This window comes from Melanotaenia boesemani, chromosome 1, assembly GCF_017639745.1.
Source record: "Melanotaenia boesemani isolate fMelBoe1 chromosome 1, fMelBoe1.pri, whole genome shotgun sequence".
NCBI lineage: Eukaryota > Metazoa > Chordata > Actinopteri > Atheriniformes > Melanotaeniidae > Melanotaenia > Melanotaenia boesemani.
The window spans coordinates 21925027-21944526 of NC_055682.1; the positions used below are offsets into that span (position 1 = coordinate 21925027).

A 19500-nucleotide genomic window follows, 5' to 3' on the forward strand; every position below is an offset into this window, starting at 1 on the left:
TGAGCACTTTCTTTGTTTTTGCTGAAAGAACAGAGAAAATGGTTGGTATGAAAGCTGGCCGGATTACCTCAGTAGGACCTCAGTAAGCTCAATAAACCTGTTAAGCACATTAAGTGAGAGGCATTTTGTTCTGTAGCTGGTCACTCTAAAGATTCCCCTTTTGTTTTCCCATCGTGGCTTTGTGTGCCTTTTCATTTGGGCACTTTGACATATCCCAGTAGGAAAACTCATAAAAGGAATGACAGATACATTGTCTTTAGCTGATCCAGTTTTGCATTCTTAGTAATGAGCCTACTGGCTCATTATCCAACTGAAAGTTTCAGTAAACTGTTGCTCTTCTTAATTTAGAAAGAAAGTCTTTAGTTAGCAGATCGAATAGTTATGGTGTATATAAACTTTCAGGAGTCCTTTTGATTACAGATATGAGTCAAGCTGAAATATAGGGAAACAAAGTTAAACATCCATTCAGAAAATGTTTGTCTAACTGATGACTAATGTGTCACTGAACTCTCTTTCAGGTCAGTTTGGGAACCGCTTGAACAAATATATTCGTCATTATGAAGGTTTATCATATGACACAGAAGCTCTGCACAACAGCCACCAAAGAGCCAAACGGGCGCTCTCTCACGACAGGACCGTGAACCTGGACTTCCATGCACATGGAAGGTCAGTTAAGTACCACATCCCTCCTCACTTATTCACTCTGTCTTTTTGCCTTTCAGCAAATCCTCTTAATCTGCTGCTGTAATTTGTGTCCAACTATTTTCCCTTCAGATCTCACTATCCTGGGATAGTTAGAGGGTTGCATAAAAAACTATGCCTTGTAAAGTTGTGAAACTTTAGGCGATTTAGGTGATTAGTTGTGATTAGGGGCTGAATTAAAAAAAAATGATTAATACATTTAAATAGATTAAATGTTATTAATCCAACATTGATCCATGAAACTTGGAGATTTTTTTTTTTTAATATATATATGTCCTCTTTTCCAGTGGCGAGACCCTACTCTTGCCTGGCTTAACAAGGCTCGGCAAGATCTTAGCATATATATGCAACTGACTGTCTGTGTTGCCTCCGTTCAAAATCACCCTCTCTTGCTGAGATGGTGTCAAACTCCGATGTGTTCATTCACCAGTGTGGATTATATTCACCTGTGAAGTATTTAGCAGCATATTATCGCTCACATTAGCAACTAAGGCTAAGACCGCGGGCACTGCCTCGTTCAACAGGAAGTTGAATGTCATTCGTATGCTTTTTATTCTAATAGTTTTAATGTTATGTGCACATTGTAGCTCTTTGTTTAACTTTGTTGTTTTTAAAGTGTGTTATAAATGCTGGGTAATGCTGAAAAATGCGGAACAAAGGTTTGGTAAATCTTATCAGAGTGGTGTGGTCTTTTATCTATTTCACAGTCAAAGATAAGAAATTGAATTCTTTGGTCAATGAATACAGCATTATATTAGGCTGCAGCTTTATAATAGTCTCTTAAGTGTATCGGAGGTTCCTCAGCACTAATAAGTAGATCTTATTCTAAACAAACACTTTACTTCAGTTAAAGGGTAAAAAAAATGTAAATGAATCATTTCTAGATTAAAGGAATTTTAAAAAATTGCTATGTAAAGAACCAGAGGTGTAATTTATGTGTGTTTTTATGGTGAAGGTAACTAGAAGAGCGAGGAAAATGTGCATGCAGAAGAACTGGTGGCTAAACAAAACAGCACATCTGCTATTTGGAACTACATTGGTTAGAAAAGAGTTGACACTACAGACATGGGTACTCTGTAAGACATGTCTCATACTTGTACTAAACACCAGGGGACACATGTTTAATCCCCGCTGCCACCTACAGTACAACCAAAAGGAGCTATAAATTAATGCAGGACAGCGCTGTGTATATCTGGACTGATGACGTTGGTCCACCGTCACTGATGAGGACATCTTATCTGACGTCATCAAAGTTATTCTGTTTTTCATATTAGTCATCGGCCCATTAATGTCTAAAACTGCTTTATCTAACAAAAACTGCTTCAATCCACACTAGAATATAAACCGAATCTCCTTTATAATTTATCAAAACTTGATAAAGAAACGGCTTCAGACTTTGCAAATGCTGTCAATATTCTATTTTATCTCTAGTTTGTAGGCTGAAGGATGCCAAAGCACATGATGTTTGCATTTCTGACAAAATTATTTTTTATTCGGAAGAAGAGTTACTAAAATCTAGTATTGGTTAAAACACGTTACTAGCGTTATTATAGCACAAGCTATAAAGATCAGCAGATGTCGGTGCATTAGAGTTTTGCCAGTGGAACTTGGTATGAGAAAACATCAAAGGAGTAGTTTTATAATTTTTTTTATTTATCCCAGATCATATCATCATCGCAACTCTCAGCAGTGAAAAGCTAGCTCTTCTCCTGGACAGTAGGTAACATCATAAACTTTAAAAGTTACTTCAACATTCTCCACAAAATAATGATAATATTTGCTCAGTGTGTTTGCACTTTGCATATTCGTTACCAGAAGAGTTGTGTTGGGTGTGAAGGAAGAGGTAGAGGGAGGTGTGGCTCGTGACACACTTTGTTTTGGTCTAATGGCAGTGCACAACAGCTAATCTGATGTTGCTTTTTGCCCTTTAACAAAGAATATTTGTCATTTTAACCAGACGCATTTGTTAGCACCATAACCTGTTGATTGTAATAGACCTGCTCCTACCCATCCATATCCGTGTAAAAGGAAGGTCTAGTCATCATTAAAAATGTCCCAACTCTGTGAATTTAAAACTAATTTTATCTCAGTTTGGCTGGTGAAAAATGACAAAGGGTTATGATTCAGGATTACAGAAATAAATGGGGGTACGGGATCTTGACAATGTAATTCCAGACTGTATCCAGACATTTGACTTTTTTGGCATCCTCAGCCTGTTGTTTTACTTTAAATTTGGCGAGAAACGAGTGAAAAAACAGTTGACTCCAGGATTCTGGGTAAAGATCACTGGTTTTTGTGTGAAATGAAATTTGAAACTGATGTGGGCTCCCTCCCCTGATTGGAAAAACAAGACTGACCACATTCTTGAAAGCACATCATTGTCAATTAAATTTAGAATTGGTGTCTTGCAGAGTGCATATATTCAATTTGCAGTATGCAAAAATGAGAAGAAAATTCTCAGTGAGCCAAGTTTTGGATAATATTTTTGGTGAAAATGAGGGGCTTTCTGAGGAGGAAGACAATGTGGAGTATCCTCCAGAAAACTCATCTCATGAGTCTAATGAGGAGGTTACTGTTAGTGAAGTTGCCCCCCCTGGCAAAATCTGTTGGAGGTCAGTACCTCATGATGCCGGTCAGCTGCTGTCATCAAAATGACCCCTGGTTTGCTGTGAAAAGAGTCAGTGACATCAAGACATGTTTTTAGCTATTTATGCCAATGTCAATAAAAGGGGGAATCCTTGCTTTGAGAAACTATAGAAAAAAAAATGATTTAAAAAAACAAAAAACAAACTGTTTGCCCTTTTTCTTGAAGTATATGTATATGGGTTAAAACTGACCTGTCACACCATAGTTCCTCCTATAATTAATAATATTAAAAAGAAAATGTAAATTATACAAATTTAAGACATATTTACATTGAAATCAATATTTTCATAAATAAGGAAGCCTAACAAGGTAAAAGTTTTTAATTAATTAATTTGTTTATTTTTATTATTATTTTTTATACAGTAATGCTGTTGAAATGTTTAGATCAGCTGAGTTTTTGTTATTTTGTATACAGAGGCAATATAATGTGTGTGGACAAAACATTTTTTATTTGTTTGCAAATATTTACATTAGAAGCATCATCTACATCTTATTTTTTCCCTTACTTTTGATCCAGGTCCTATTAATTTATTAATTGAAATTGTATTTAGATGTTTTGATCATTCTGGCCGTATTTTAAAAGTGCTTGTTGTATATCAACGAATTACAGAACGTTGAAAATAAAGTAACTGAGTTTCATCACGTACCACCCATTGTGTCATTTAGGGCTGCACAGTACTGTTCAGGGAACGACTAATTTTGTTTTGGGAAGAAGTAATTATTATGAAGTGTGAAGTGAAATTAAAGATGAATCCCTTCTGTGCCTCTGGCTGGTGTACCATCATTCTTCTCTTCCCTTGCTCTTTTCCACCTCTCCTTTCTTAGTAGTTCAGAAGAGTACACACACCAGCAGAAATGTAACCCTCTCTTAGTGTTCACCCTGCACAAGATAGGCGTAGGCTTACACATCTTACTGGACAGTAATCTCTTTATGGTAAACAGGGGATACCAAACTACTTATTCCTCTTATTGTGGGGTGAACCCATGATAAGAGGAATAAGTAGTTTGGATTGAATGGGGAAAGGGGTGATCATGCGGCTAGAGGCACAGGTAGGCCAGTTGAAAGTGCTCTGTATTCTTTATTTTTTGTTGGTCTAAGATGATAGCCCTTTGATCCAAGTCTTTTTCTGGGAATTCCTTTTTTTATTGTGTTTCTTTTGGTCCCGGTGCCATCTATAAGCAGCAGTGCTGTTTTCTGCTCCTCCCCAAGCCTTTGGATACTGAAGGCTCTATCAAACAGGTTGCTTCCTCTGCTTTTGTGCCGTTTCCTGTTATTGTTTTATCCAGAGAAACAATTATTGTTGCCTCATTAAGGAGGGAAATATGGACAAATTCCACTAAAGTTTTCTGGATTTACTGTATAAAAGATTTTTCTATAGAATCTATCAAAGCAGAATTTTATGCATATTTTATCAACATGATGACAGGACAGCTATGCAGCATACAATCAAAAAAACTTTGCGTGTGTGCATGTGAGATCAATTTAAGACAGAAGTTTGGTTTCAAGTGATTTTTATGTAGTCATTCGACTACATTCACACTACAGCTCTGTTCACACTACAGCTCAGTTCTGTATTTTTTTGCCCATATGTGACTCATATTGGATATTTTAATGACAGTCTGAATGGCACAAATCTAATTTTTTTTTTTAAATCTAACCGAGGCCATTTTCATATGTGGTCCTGATCAGATACATATCCAGTCTGTGTCAAAGTGATTTCAGTCTGAATTGTGATGGCACAGTCATTCATTATCGAATCATTTCATCCAACAATTGGGTGTAATTTTGTCGGTTCCAATTGTGCAAGTACTTCCTAACTGTTACACAAACACACAAAGCATCCATATTTTCTTTTGCAAAAATTACGCACTGTGTGGCGTCGTGTTTTCGTCTGCACATGCATGTCTTCAGGGTCACATACTGTTCACACTTAAGTGTGATGAAGGTCACGTTGAAATGATAATGTGACCGATCTCTAAAAAAATTATTTGGATTTCGCTAAAAAATCTACCGGTAATTTGAGCATTCAGACCTACAGTGTGTACTAGAGCCCAACCGATTGATTGGTTGGCTGATTAAATCAGCCGATTATAACCTTTTTCAAAACAATCAAAATCGACCGGAGTATTGCCGATTAAACCCCGATATGTTCTTAATTTCTCATAAAAAAGTAAATGTTGTGTCGCAGTCATGCAGAATATATGTCGTGCAGAAACTTTTTTTTTCTTGGTCTTTCGGCCTTGAGAAGTTCTCCACTTCTTACCTCTTTGCCACCACGCTGAGTGAGGACAGGAAGTTGAGACTTGGTTTAATTTGTTTCTCACAATTAAGTTATTTGCAGGGCAGTCTTACGTTTCCTGAGTACAATTTCACACTCTTAGTACATTATGTAAATGTGCACAAATATAGACTTTGTTCATATAGATCTCTTCATACAATATAATTTACATTTGTATCATCTGAAAAAAATAAAAAAATAAAATAATTCTGAAGCAGGCGGCGCCATAATCATTTACATGGGAACCCTGGAGCAATTACATATCAGTTTTACAATCTTAGAAAAATTATCACCAGCATTTTTGCTACATTGTCAAGTTTTCATTTTCTTAGAATATTTATTTTTAATTCAGTGGTGTTTTAAATTAATAGTAATTAAGATGGTTTATAATGTTAATACAATAGAAGTTGGCTTTAGGATTAGACAAAAAAAATCTTATGGCCACAAAACTTGTATCTTACATCTTGATTGTATTCCTTAACTTTTACTCTTGAATAATGTTATAAGGATAAACAAAATTCCCTCTGTGAAAACCCAGAGCAGGATTGTTTGGCTCTAGCTGTTTGTAAGAAGAGAAAAGCTTTCTTGTGTGTTCCCTCTCACATGAGTGTTTGTGACCTGATCAGGTGACGCAGCAAAGCAGGGCACATGGTCTCTGTGGAGGGCTTTTTTTAACAATGAGAGGTGCCAAAGAAGTAGTTAAGTGCTAGCTACCACAACACTGACGGAAGAGACACTGTTCACATTCACAAGAAGAAATTTAATTGTAAGGGTTATTTTGTCTGTTTTTTCGCAAACACAAAGTCTTAGTTGTTTTCAGAAGCTCTGTCTTACATAAGAGTTTTATATGCTTGGTGATTGAGAAATGTTTTTGTTTTATTTTTATGTGAAGTATTTGCATATCCTAACATGCATGCACATTTGCCTGTCTCAGTAGAGCTTAATAAGTAAGGATATTAAGCACAATAATTAAGGCACATGTGAACATAAACAGCATGGAAAAATGTTCACAGCTTATTGAAATCATTGTGAATGAGAAAGCATTAAAAAGTACCTTAAAAACAAACTTTAAAAGGAAATCAAAGAAATTAAATGGACAAAAGCTCAAACAGAATAAGATAAAAATGCAAGAAATAAAGTTACAGTGTTAGGAATTAAGTTAAAGTTATAGATTTTTTTTTTTTTGCTTTGAATGTTTTTATTGCATTTTCAGAAGCACGGCAATTTTCTCAAGTTTTAAGAAGTACATTACATCTCTGATCCATTGTTGAAAAGAGGGCAGTTTCTGATCCTTCCGTGCGAGGAGAATGAGGTGCCTTGTAATCAGTGTGGTAAAAGCAATGGGAAAGTTGTGTAAAAGATCTAAACTTGCCATCGATATACAAGTCAGAGATACACTATATTGCCGAAAGTATTGGTGCACCTTCCTTTACTCTCATATGAACTTAATACACATCCCATTCTTAATTAAATGAGTTCAATATGATGTTGACCCATCCTTAGCAGCTATAACAGCTTCAACTCTTTTGTGAACACTTTCTACAAGGTTTAGGAGTGTGTTTATAGAAATTGTTGACTATTTCTCCAGAAGCGCATGTGTGAGTTCAGACACTGATGTTGGGCGAGAAAGCCTGGCTCTCAGCCTTTGCTCTAATTCAAAAAAAAAATTTGTTCTGTTGGGTTGGGTCAGGACTCTGTGCAGGCCCATCAAGTTCATCCATCCATGTCCTTATGGACCCTGCTTTGTGCACTGGTGCACAGAGATCTGAGGGATCTAGTTGGTTCATAACGAATCAGAAGATCATGAATGTATTTTGGCTCTAAAACCATTCATTACTTTGTAAATTAACAGCAGGATTTTGAAGTCAACTCATTGACAAAGCTAGTGTAAAAATTTGAGGACTGGAGTGTTATGATACTTTTTTTTGTCTTAGTGAGGAATAAGTCAGCAGCGTTCTGAACTAATTGTAACCTGAAAGGACAGCATTACAGCAGTCTAGTCTACTGAAGATAAATGCATGGACAAGTTTCCTAAATCCTACTGAGCCATCATTCCATTAATCCTATATATGTTCTTTAACTGATAATAGGCTGACTTCATAACTGTCTTAACTGCTAAAAATCAGGTCTGAATCTGCTCTTAGATTTCTGGCTTGGTTGTTAGTTTTGAACTTAGCTGTTTAAAAGTCAGCAATCAGCTTCAATCTTCTTCTTTGGTTCCAAAAACTCTTATTTCAGTTTTGTCTTCATTTAATTAAGGAAGTTCTGACACATCCAATCTTTAATTTGATCGATGCAGTTGATCAGAGTTTGGATCGAGCTATAGTCTCCTGGCGAGATGGTTATGTAGATTTGCGTATCATCAGCATAGTTATGGTAGCATATTTAGTTGTTTTTCATATTTTGAGCCAGTGGCAGCATGTAGATGTTGAACAGCAGTGGCCCCAAGATTGAGCCTTTGGGGAATTGCACAGGTTATTTTGGTTTGCTCAGATTTGTGGTTACCTATAGACACAAAGTAGTCCCGGTCTTTTAAATTGGACTCATACCAATTAATTGCAGTGCCAGAAAGTCCTACACAGTCTTTTAGCCAGGATAGTAAGATGTTATGGTCGACTGTGTCAAATGCGGCACCGAGTACCAGGACTGAAATGTTTCATCTATCTGTGTTCAAGTGGATGTCATTGAAGACCTTAACTAGAGCAGTCTCAGTGCTGTGGTGTGGCTGAAAACCTGACTGGTAGACATTAAAACAGTTATTTAGTGTCAGGAAGTTGTTGTTGAAAGACAGTTTTTTCTATAATCTTACTAAGAAAGAGGAGGTTTGATATTGGCCTGTAGCTATTCTTTGGTAGTTCTTTTTCGGAAGTAGCTTGATGGTGGCTGTTTTTTGGGTTGGAGAGAAGACTCCTGACAGACGTGTTTACAATCTGTAAAATATGTAAGCATGCTTGCATTTGCAGCTCTTCTCCTCCTCCTTACACCACACCCAATAAACATACAGTGATTTCATAAATCTATCATTTGGAGTAAATTACTTTATAGATTAAATAAAATATGTTTCAAATATATATCATGTAGGTATTGATCTCTTTGTTGGATTGCTAGCTCTGTAGACACAGCTTGAGCGGAACCTTTTTTTCCCTTCTTTTTTCACTCAGACATGGTCTACTTGTTGAGTAGAGTGTGTAATAGCCAGATTCCTGAATTGGTATGTTCAGTATTCAGGGTATGTGAATAATTTTGGAAACAGCTTTTTCTGTGAGAAATGTAGCTGTCACACTCCTTGTGTCTGCTGTACTTTTTTTCCATTTTTGTCTGGGACTGTGGGACATGAGGCATTGAAAAAAAAAATGTATGTGTGTATGTATATATATATATATGTGTGTGTGTATATATATATATATATATATATATATATATATATATATATATATATATATATATATATATATATATCTTTGTTTCAGTTAATATAATGGTGTGACTGAAAATTCCCACATCATGTCATATAAAGTTCGTCAACAACCCTTGGAAAATTGTTAGTCATACTTGTAGGATTCTGCTAAGTAAATCTATAAATAAAATAGAAAGCAGATATGACACAAAACATTTTTTCATAGTTAATGAATCTAACTTTGTTATGCAAATTTTTGTCTAAGTAAAATGGTAACACACACATCAAGCTTCACATTGTGAAGTCATATTGGATCTGCACCAAACATCTTCATGCCAAATGCAGATTAGTATTTCATCACTGACTATCACTTTCATCCAGTTATCCACAATCCATGACCTTGTGTTTTATGTTGAGGTGTTAGTGATGGTTTACATTTGCCTTGTCTGGATGTAAATCCCATTTGCTTCAGCCAGTTTCTTACAATCTGTTAACAAACATAGACTACAGTTTCTGTCCATTTGTTTTGCAGTTTTCTTTTTTTGCACATGTTCTAGTTTCAAGACATATTCCTTTGAGTTTTCTGTTATATTTGGCGTCATGCTTCATATTTCCCTTTTACACCCTTTTATTTTGTTTCTCCTTCCAAGATGATATTGCGTGACGAAATTGTGCAGTTATGCCCAAGTTGATATTGTTTGAGGAATTTGTGATCTTGTATTTAAACAAATGACTTAGACAAAATGACTTACAAAAAACCATAAAACAAAACTATATTAAAAAAACAGCAGTCTGGCTAAAACTTAATTATGACGTCCCATTTTGTTTGAATTCTTGCTTGTGTTCTTCTTACTCTCAAATGTAATTCGCTTTGGATAAAAGCGTCTGCTAAATGACTGTGGAATAGAATAGAATAAATTTTAGATTCAGCTGGCTGGAAATCCCCATTATTTGCCACACTCCAAGCTGAATCATGTTCTGAATAGATTCTGATAATCCTTTTCCACTGACACCCCTTGTTGAAGCCCGTTTTCCTGTTATTCAGCCAGTAACAGCTTGTTACACTCTGCATGCACTCCTCTTTAACTTTAGCATTTTCATAGTCAGTTTTGTGCAAGTATTTGGTTTAAAAATAGAAAATAACAAATTGTTTAAATAATTTTGTTCTACTTGATCTGAAAACAAAAAGTTGGGTATATTTTGCAAAGAAAAACAAGAGAGAATTAAAAAGAAATGTCTTAAGCTCAGTCCCTGAAGGACTGACATTAACTTGAAACATTAATGATCAGGTGTTATGTACCAATAGCCCAATGAATAAAATTACTTAAGTAGTAACAGAAAGGGTGGTGATGGGACATGGGAGCAGGAATGAAGGAGGAAAATCTGAAAGCCAGTTGAGGTTAAAAGTCATCCTGCAGAGCCATGGAGGTGTATGACCCTCATAACGTTGTTTACTTTATAACACTGCATGTCATACTGTCACTTTTCAACACATTATCTGTCTATCTTGTATTATTCTCTTTCTCTTACTGCAGAACTGACTGTGTGTTTAAAAGTCACTGAAAATGCTACTCAGTCTTCAACTGTATTGTGTCCTGTGTGGGTGTGTGAGGTGTTCTCAAAGTGTAAGGAAAGGATTCCTGATGATTGTCCCTTTGTCGGCTTGGAGGCTATAAGCTGTATTACAAACTAGAGCAATGATGAACATGTGCACTCAACTTGATTGTTAAAAGACTTTTTTGGGGCTTATTTTTCACAAGATCGCTTCAACATAAGGACGACAAAATGGCGCAATGTATGAGGCAAAAAATGAGTCAGAGTTGAATAATGTAGGAAATGGTGTGTAGGAAACTTCGTACCTTGAACTGAAGTGTGGTTACTTAAGATTTCTTGTAAGAAGCAGTTTTCCTTTAATTCTTCATACTGCTCACTACATCACCTCAGGTTTCTGGGAAGCTTCTGGCTCATGTGTCCTTCATGTGATGCTTCTCTTTTAGGCTTTAACAATGTTATAATAACTACTACAAGAACACAGAGAAATTATGTTGTGGCTGTATATAAAAGTTCATGTGTTGTTCTTATGACTCACTGAGCATAGCAAAGCTAAGCAACTTCCACCATAACAAAGATGAGGCTCAGAGTGAAATAAGTCTGCTGCTTTCTCTGCTGAATTCTGCATCTTGCCTTATCTCTACTGTGTGTAGTTGTTACTACTGACTCTGTTGTGGAAAAAATATGAACAACGCCATAATAACTGTTTCACTGTGAAACTGTCAGGACGGTGTTTCGCCATGCTTATGTATGAATGTCTAAGTTTGATGTTTAAAGCTTATTCTAGCTAAATATTGTCTCCTCTCTTTTTTCTTTAAGATATTTTAACTTGCGGATGAAGAGGGACACAACTCTGTTTTCTGAAGATCTCATCATTGAGGTGTCAGGGGAAAGCACATCCGTTGATACATCACATATTTACAGTGGGGAAATTTTTGGTAAGTTCAACTATTTCGTCACACCACATTTTGGGTATCAATCATTTTATGTTGTCTGGTCTCTCCTGCAGTGTTTCTCAATCTTGGTCCTCTAGGCTCATTGCCCTGCTGGTTTTTCTTGCTCCAACACTTGATGGAAGTTAGTGGCTGATTAATAGTTGTGCAAAGAAATTGATTTCAACCTGTTTAGCAGGGCCATACATTTAAATCAGGTATCTTGAAGCAGGGAATCTAAAACAAGCTGGGCAATTGTCCCAAGGACCAGGATTGAGAAAAAAAACAAACAAAAAAAAACACTTTTGTACCTCATATTTATTTTTGTATTTTTCATATTTGTTTTTAAAAGTCTGCATAGTAATTTTTTTATTTAATTTTTTTTTGCAAGAATAACTACATCATCTTTTGAGCGACTTCTTGAAACCTGCAGTATGGTTGTGTCTTTAAGTGAGAAGGTTAATTTGCGGCTTTTGTATAATTATGAGCAGGTTGCAGTCAAGATAACACCGACCATCTTTTATCCCATTGTTCCTTCAGCTCTTTTTTTCTTTCCCCACTGGACATTTTTTAGCTACAACATCTTTAAATTCAAACAAAAATTCAAAGAAACTTGAGAAAACAGCTGTTTATTTATTTTTATCAGTGGTAAAGTGAAGACATAACTGAAACTATGCAACTGTTAGACAGGTCATTTCTAAACTGCTTTTTAATTTATATCCAATTTATTCCATAATTTGAAATTATAATTTTTTTTAGCTGTATGGTATGCTATGCTAGCTTCTTCTCATTTTCTATGCCTCACTCTCTCTCTTTTTGTCTTTTCAGGTGAAAAGGGCACACTGGCTCATGGCTCTGTGGTTGATGGACGTTTTGAGGGCTTCATTACAACCCACCAAGGAACATACTATGTTGAACCCTCAGAGAGATATCTGCAAGACAAGAATGTGGCCTTTCATTCTGTCATTTATCACGAGGATGACATTGGTATGTGTATTCAAATGAGAAAAAGTGGTGTGAGGGAATTAATATGAACACATTTAATATGGCTTTTAAAAATTCATGCTGATGTCTTGCACTATAAGATTGTGAGTTTGTGAATACAAGGTGCTGAGGAAGGACTGATTTCATCAGAATAGATTGGTATATTGGCTTAGCAGATATAAAGATTCAATTTTAGAATTGGGTCATTTTTAAAAGGCCTTTCCTTATCAATTTGTTTAGACTAAATGCAACTGCAACCATATTGTCTGCATTTTTTCCATTGTTTTTCAAGCTATCTCATCAGCTGCATAACATCATTATGCCTGTAAAGATATATTCCAGAATCATTTTTTTTTCTATTTACTTTATTTTGAGTAATAACTCTTTTATTTATAGTATAATTTTGCAGCAGCTGCTAGGCTTCAATGTAATTATATAATTTCAGAACCTCTTTACTTTAAGTATATCAGATTTTTATACTTTCAGTCCGCAATCATTCATCATTAGGCTGCCGTACACCTCCACCATCTTTGAAATCAGACATTAGTTCATGGTGGTGGTGAACTATGTGACCAAAACTTAACTAACCTCAGCAGAACAAGCACTGACTTCAATCAGGGTTGATACAGTCAGGCGAGTTTACTGCTTGAGTTTCTGTCTTGGTTTCGGGTTATTGTTTACATTGCTAGTGTGGGGCTCTGTCGTTAGGACCTTTTCTCTGCAACCAGTTGAGGCCGTGGCATGGGTCGCACCCACTGTGTACTGCTCAGGGTAAAGCAGATAGAGGCGTTTTCAGCTGGTTGCAGTCAAGCAATGTGGAATCAGCTGTGTCAGCTCCAGGTACTTTACACCATACATGGTGCGCTGAAGCGTCAGCGAGGCGTCAGCCATTGTGTCAGCCCACATCGGGTTAAGATCACAAAGGATAAAAGACCTGCGAGTCTACCTGCGCGAGTCCACCAAGCAAGGGCATGAGCTTAAACCTCCTCACTACTAAATCAAGGCACAGTGTGCTTCAAACCCATGCCTGTCAGACATAGGTACAGACCAAGATGTGTCACCCATAGACACCGCAATCTGCAAAACCGGTCTTTTCCAATGGCATGCATGTCGGCCACATCCTCTGCTACCTTCTGTCTTTGGAACTGTCAGTCCACAGTGAACAAAACAGAATTTACCAGTTCATTGATAAATCTTTCAGACATTCAGGTCCTAGCCCTGACTGAAACCTGGATCCGTCCAAAAAACACAGCTACGTTAGCTGCCCTTTCTGTCAATGCAGAATTTACCCAAACGCCTCGCCCAGCCGGACGAGGAAGTGAAACGGGCATTCTTATTTCTAAACAGTGGAACTCTACCTCTCTCTGTCCTTTGGCTAACCGCTCATCACTTGAGTACCATGCAGTAAAGGTCTCTATACCCATCACTGCATACATTCTGGTCATTTACTGCCCTCCGGGTGGCAAAATAGATGAGTTTGTCTCTGAAATGGACATGATTCTCTCTGACATTCCTGATGATGGCACGCCACTAATTGTCATGGGAGACATGAACATTCACATTGGCAAACCACAGGCAACTGACTTTCTGGCTCTCATCTACTCTTTCAATCTCAAACCGGTACAGACTCCTCCAACCCACAAAGCTGGCAATACTCTTGACTTGGTGCTGACCAGAAACTGCTCCACAACCAACCTGTCTGTCACCCCTCTCAGGCTACTTCCTGGTTAAATTTTCTGTCTTCCTTCCTCATGTCACTCAAGCGGCTCCAAAAATGGTGTCCTACCAAAGAAACTCAAGATCCCTCAGACCTACACAGCTGTCTGATGAGGTTTAATTTCGCCTCCTCTCTGAACAAACTCTGTCCTCTGGTGTCAAAACCAGCTAGACAAAATCCTCCCAGTCCATGGCTCACAGAGGTTCTAAGGCAGGCATGTCAAACTGGTCCAGCAAAGGGCCGTGTGGCTGCAGGTTTTTGTTTCAGCCAGCCAAGAGCACACAGTTTGACCAATCAGCTGTCTGAAGACTGAGATCAGTTGATTGAATCAGTCAAATCTGGTGTGCTGCTGCTTGGTTGGAACAAAAACCTGCAGCCACACGGCCCTTTGCTGGACCAGTTTGACATGCCTGTTCTAAGGGATCACAGAGCCGGACTCAGGGCTGCAGAAAGAAAGTGGCGCAAATCAAAAGAACACACTGGCTTGTCTGAGTACCAGCAAAAACTTGAAATTTTCACATCCAGCCTAAAGGCTGCCAGGATGGCCTTTAATCAGAACAAAATCTGCAATGCTCCCAACACACGACAACTGTTCATAGTGTTTAACTTTCTTCTATCTCCACCACCTGCTCAGCCTCCCACTGTGCTGACTGCAGAAACGTTTGCTTCCTACTTCATTGAAAAGGTTGCTACCATCAGTAACCAATTCACTGAGCCTGACCAACTCAGCCTTACCAAACCAGCTACTGGTGTCTCACTCTGCTCTTTCCGCTCTCTAAATGAGGACAAAGTCTCCAAACTTCTAGTCAACTCAAAACCCACGACCTGTCCTCTTGATCCTGTTCCATCTGACATCCTGCAGAGCATTTTACCTACAATCAAAACTGCAGTAACCCATTTTATCAACTCCTCTCTTAAATCTGGTGTCTTTCCCTCTGCCTTCAAGCAAGCTCAGGTTACCCCGCTGCTGAAGAAACCCACACTGAACCCAGCCCAGGCTGAAAACTACCAGCCCATCTCACTGCTTCCATTCATGTCTAAACTACTAGAGTGTGCCGTCTTCAGTCAGGTCTCACAGTTCCTCCAAGCAAACAACCTGCGTGATCCATATCAATCTGGCTATAGGCAAGGCCACTCTACTGAAACTGCTCTCCTGTCAGTTACTGATTCCCTACGGCTTGCCAGATCTGCTGGTCAATCCTCAATCCTTATACTGCTGGACCTGTCTGCTGCCTTTGACACGGTCAACCATCATATACTGTTCTCCACACTCTCGGAGCTTGGCATCTCAGGATCTGTCCTCTCATGGTTTATGTCCTACCTCACAGGAAGATCATTCAAAGTATCTTGGCGAGGAGGAATGTCCAGATCACACGGGCTGAAAACAGGAGTGCCTCAAGGCTCTGTGCTTGACCCTCTTCTCTTTTCACTATACACGTCCTCACTCTGTGCAGTCATTAGCTCTCATGGCTTCTCTTACCACTGCTATGCAGATGACACTCAGCTTTTCCTTTCTTTCCCACCTGACAACACAACCGTCTCAGTGCGAATATCAGCATGCCTTGCTGATATCTTTTCATAGATGAAGGATCGCCACCTTCAGCTAAATCTGTCCAAGACCGAGCTTATTGTCTTTCCAGCCAATCTTTCCTTACCACCACAGATAAGCGTGCAGCTTGACTCTATCACACTTGTGCCTACATCGTCTACCAGGAATCTTGGTGTCATGGTAGACAACCAGCTGACCTTTCAAAACCATGTTCTTGAAGGTTGCTCGATCTTGCCAATTTGCTGTCCACAACATCAGGAGGATCAGACCCTATCTGACTGAACACACGGCACAGCTAATTGTCCAGGCTCTAGTCATTTCACACATTGACTACTGCAACTCCTTACTGACAGGCCTGCCTGCATGCTCAGTTAAACCTCTGCAGATGATCCAGAACGCAGCAGCACGTCTGGTCTTTAACCAGCCCAAAAGAGCTCATGTCACTCCGCTGCTAATCGCTCTTCATTGCCTTTAGTTGCAGCACGCATGAAATTCAAAGCTCTGCTTCTGGCTTACAAAACAATGACTCCGCCGGTCTACCTCTACTCCTTAATCCAGAACTACACTCCCTCTCGACAGTTATGCTCTGCCAGTGAAAGACGCCTAGTGCTCCCACCACAACATGGTGCAATATCAGTAGCTAGACTCTTCTCCTCTGTTGTTCCCTGGTGATTGAACGATCTACCAAACTCTGTCCGATCCGCAGAGTCTTTATCCACTTTTAAAAGCAAGCTAAAGACTCAGTTGTTTAAGAAGCATTTCCGCACTTAGCTTAACTCTTCTACTCAACAGAATAAGTTAGAAAGATTTGTCCAGCTCTTTGGCTCAATTAAGTACTGAATAAGCTGCGTGCACTTATGCCTAGGATGGTATTGTGTGATGAAATTGTGATCTTGTATTTAAACAAAATGACTTAAACTATAAAAAACTAAAAAAAGAAAAAAAAAGAAATCATATGCACTGCCTCTAGCACTATATGACAGCACCTGAGTCCAACTGGACTCACAGCAGTCTGGGTACTACTTAATTATGATGTCCCATCTTGTTTGAATTCTTGCTTGTGTTGTTCTTACACACAAATGTAAGTCGTTTTGGATAAAAGCATCTGCTAAATGACTGTAGAATAGAATAAATGGTGTTACAGTTAAAGAGTGTTTTGTGTTATTGTAACACATTGACATGGTTTCACATTTCTTGGCCTGAAATTCTTTGTGAAATTAGAACAGAGTACATTGAAGACTATTTATCCACTTAGTGGAGGCAGGTCATTGGTAGTATATATTTCTGCTCTTTCTCTCATAGAAAGTTGACAAAGTTAAATGAAGAGGTGGCAGTGACACTGATTTGTTAGCATGGATTTGTTGAAAGTGCTGAGCTTTATCACTTACATTCAGGCTTTTTTTTAATGCAACTTCACTTGCACCCAACTCACACGGATTCACCTCCCTCAGTCCATCATTCTAAATAGATCCATGATGCAGTATAAGCTCTTCACAGTCATCCCATCTCTGTCTGCCAGATTATCCTCACAAGTATGGTTCAGAGGGCGGATGCGCTGACCACTCTGTGTTTGAAAGGATGAGGAAATACCAAACATCTGCAGTACAAGAGCCAGGCAAAGTAAGTGCCAACATCACAACAACCCTCCTCCCTTCCAGTCCTATACTCTCATAATTAGGCAGACAGATGGTTGATAAGATGAAAATACACCAACTCATGTCCAGCCTTCAGTACAGTGACTCTTAGATCATGTATACATACTTTTTAATCTGACTGCTAGTCATTATTTTCAAGCTCAACTATTTTGATGCAGTAGTGTTTTTTTGTTTGTTTTTTGTTTTTCCAAGCTTTCTTCTTCTTTTTTCAAGTGCTTTTCCATATAGTGGTTCACTTCAGCAGGGTCTGTATAAACACATTTTAGTAACCTGCAGGACAAGAGGAATTATGAGAGAAAAATGACTTACTGGAATGACTAACTTAACCGTCTTTGTTTTGCACAGGGGGTGAGTAGTGTGTTGGAAGGTGATGGCTTCGATGGTCCAGTCATTCTGAGGAAGAAGAGGGCCGCAGGGAAAGAGAAAAACACCTGCCAGCTCTTTATCCAGACTGACCACCTCTTTTTCAAATACTATGGCTCACGAGATGCTGTTATTGCTCAGGTACACATAGAGAGAAATGATCTGGCAATACAACTTCCGTTCATAAGTCTGCTGAAGAATGAAATACTTTAAACACAAAGCTGATGTGCTGCTTAGCATTGCACTGCTTTAACATCTGTGGTGCCAGGGGACTGCTCAATGTGATCCCTGCCTTTGGCTGCTTCACAGCTTGCAGAGTACACAATTCCAATGCTATTTTTATTTCATTATTTTTGTCTGCAGATGGTGAGCCCAATGAGCAGCAGCTCTTTTCCCTTTATAGGCGCTGTTCATGGGTCAAAGTAGAGCTAACATGTGCTGGTCTACCAGATAAAAAGCACTGCTGAACTTGCAGCTATACCAACCTGGCACAGGATTAGCTGTGAGAAAAAAACAATAGATAAACTGTGTTATTGTAGTGCCTATAATTTAAAGTGTAAAAAGAGATCAGAGCTGATGTAAACAGGCTAGAGATATGGTCATCAATCCAAGTTGTCTTCCTTGATAAAAAACAATTATACATTGCCAATAATACAACTAAAACTTTGATTGTTATTAAATAGGCTTGTTACAACTATTCTGTGAAAACCTTTGCTTGTCATTTTTTACAAACAGGAGAAACTACAGAAACTGGTCGTGTTATGTTCTTTTTTTCCCCCCAGCTGCTTTACGTGCCCTTCTACTAATCTGAACAATCATGTTTTCTACAGATTTCCAGCCATGTGAAGGCTATCAACTCTGTTTACCAGGGCACAGACTTCACGGGCATACGAAACATCAGCTTCATGGTTAAAAGGATCAGGGTAAGTTTGTCAGATACTGTGAAGTGTGAAGAGGTGCACTGTGGTGCAACATCAGTTTACCAAACTGAGCGGAAAGAGATGAACCTACTAACAATGAAGACAAGTCTAAAGTGTTTTTCCTTTATCTCCTTCAGGTAAATACCACCACTGATGAAAAGGACAAGAGTAATCCTTTTCGCTTTGCCAACATTGGAGTGGAGAAGTTTTTGGAGCTTAACTCAGAACAGAACCATAATGATTACTGCCTGGCTTACGTCTTCACCGACAGGGACTTTGATGACGGCGTGCTCGGCTTGGCTTGGGTTGGAGCTCCCTCAGGTTGGTACAAATAGCTTGTTCAAAATAACATTTTTACCTCCTCCAAGGCGGAGATCACATATTCAGTGGCATTGGTTTGTCTGTCTGTTAGCAACAGAACTCCAGAAATGGAATAAAGAACAAGATTCTATTTTGGGGGTTATCTGGATCACCGCCTGGATCCAGGAACTTTTGTAAGGATTCTTTACCTTAGGAGCAATCGAGGTAGTTTTGTCATTAGAGTTCTAACTCAAACATAAAGCCCACAATCGTTGCCAAAAACAAAATCACAATAGCTTGCCGGTGGTCTTTGCTCTGTGAGTGCTTCTAGTTTGCTAATGTATTTATAAAGGCTGGTCAGCCTGGCAAGAGATATTCATACATATTGATCTTCTGTACTGTAGCCCTCTATCAAAGTTCAGATAAAGTCAGGTGTGAAGAACATACCACCAGTTTTGGAACTGACATGCAATGATGTGTTTTGTCATGTAAAAATAGCAAACCA

At 38.5% G+C, this 19500-nt stretch overlaps 1 protein-coding gene across 1 annotated transcript in view; it reads left to right on the forward strand.

Annotated features, from left to right (window-relative positions):
• Positions 1–19500, forward strand: part of adam10a (ADAM metallopeptidase domain 10a) — a 35948-nt gene that overhangs the window by 5332 nt on the left and 11116 nt on the right. The window contains exons 2-8 of the mRNA XM_041984371.1: positions 519–666; positions 11395–11513; positions 12336–12494; positions 17277–17377; positions 17758–17916; positions 18606–18698; positions 18833–19016. Of these exons, the coding sequence (XP_041840305.1) occupies positions 519–666; positions 11395–11513; positions 12336–12494; positions 17277–17377; positions 17758–17916; positions 18606–18698; positions 18833–19016 (963 nt within the window). The remainder of the gene's footprint in view (positions 1–518; positions 667–11394; positions 11514–12335; positions 12495–17276; positions 17378–17757; positions 17917–18605; positions 18699–18832; positions 19017–19500) is intronic.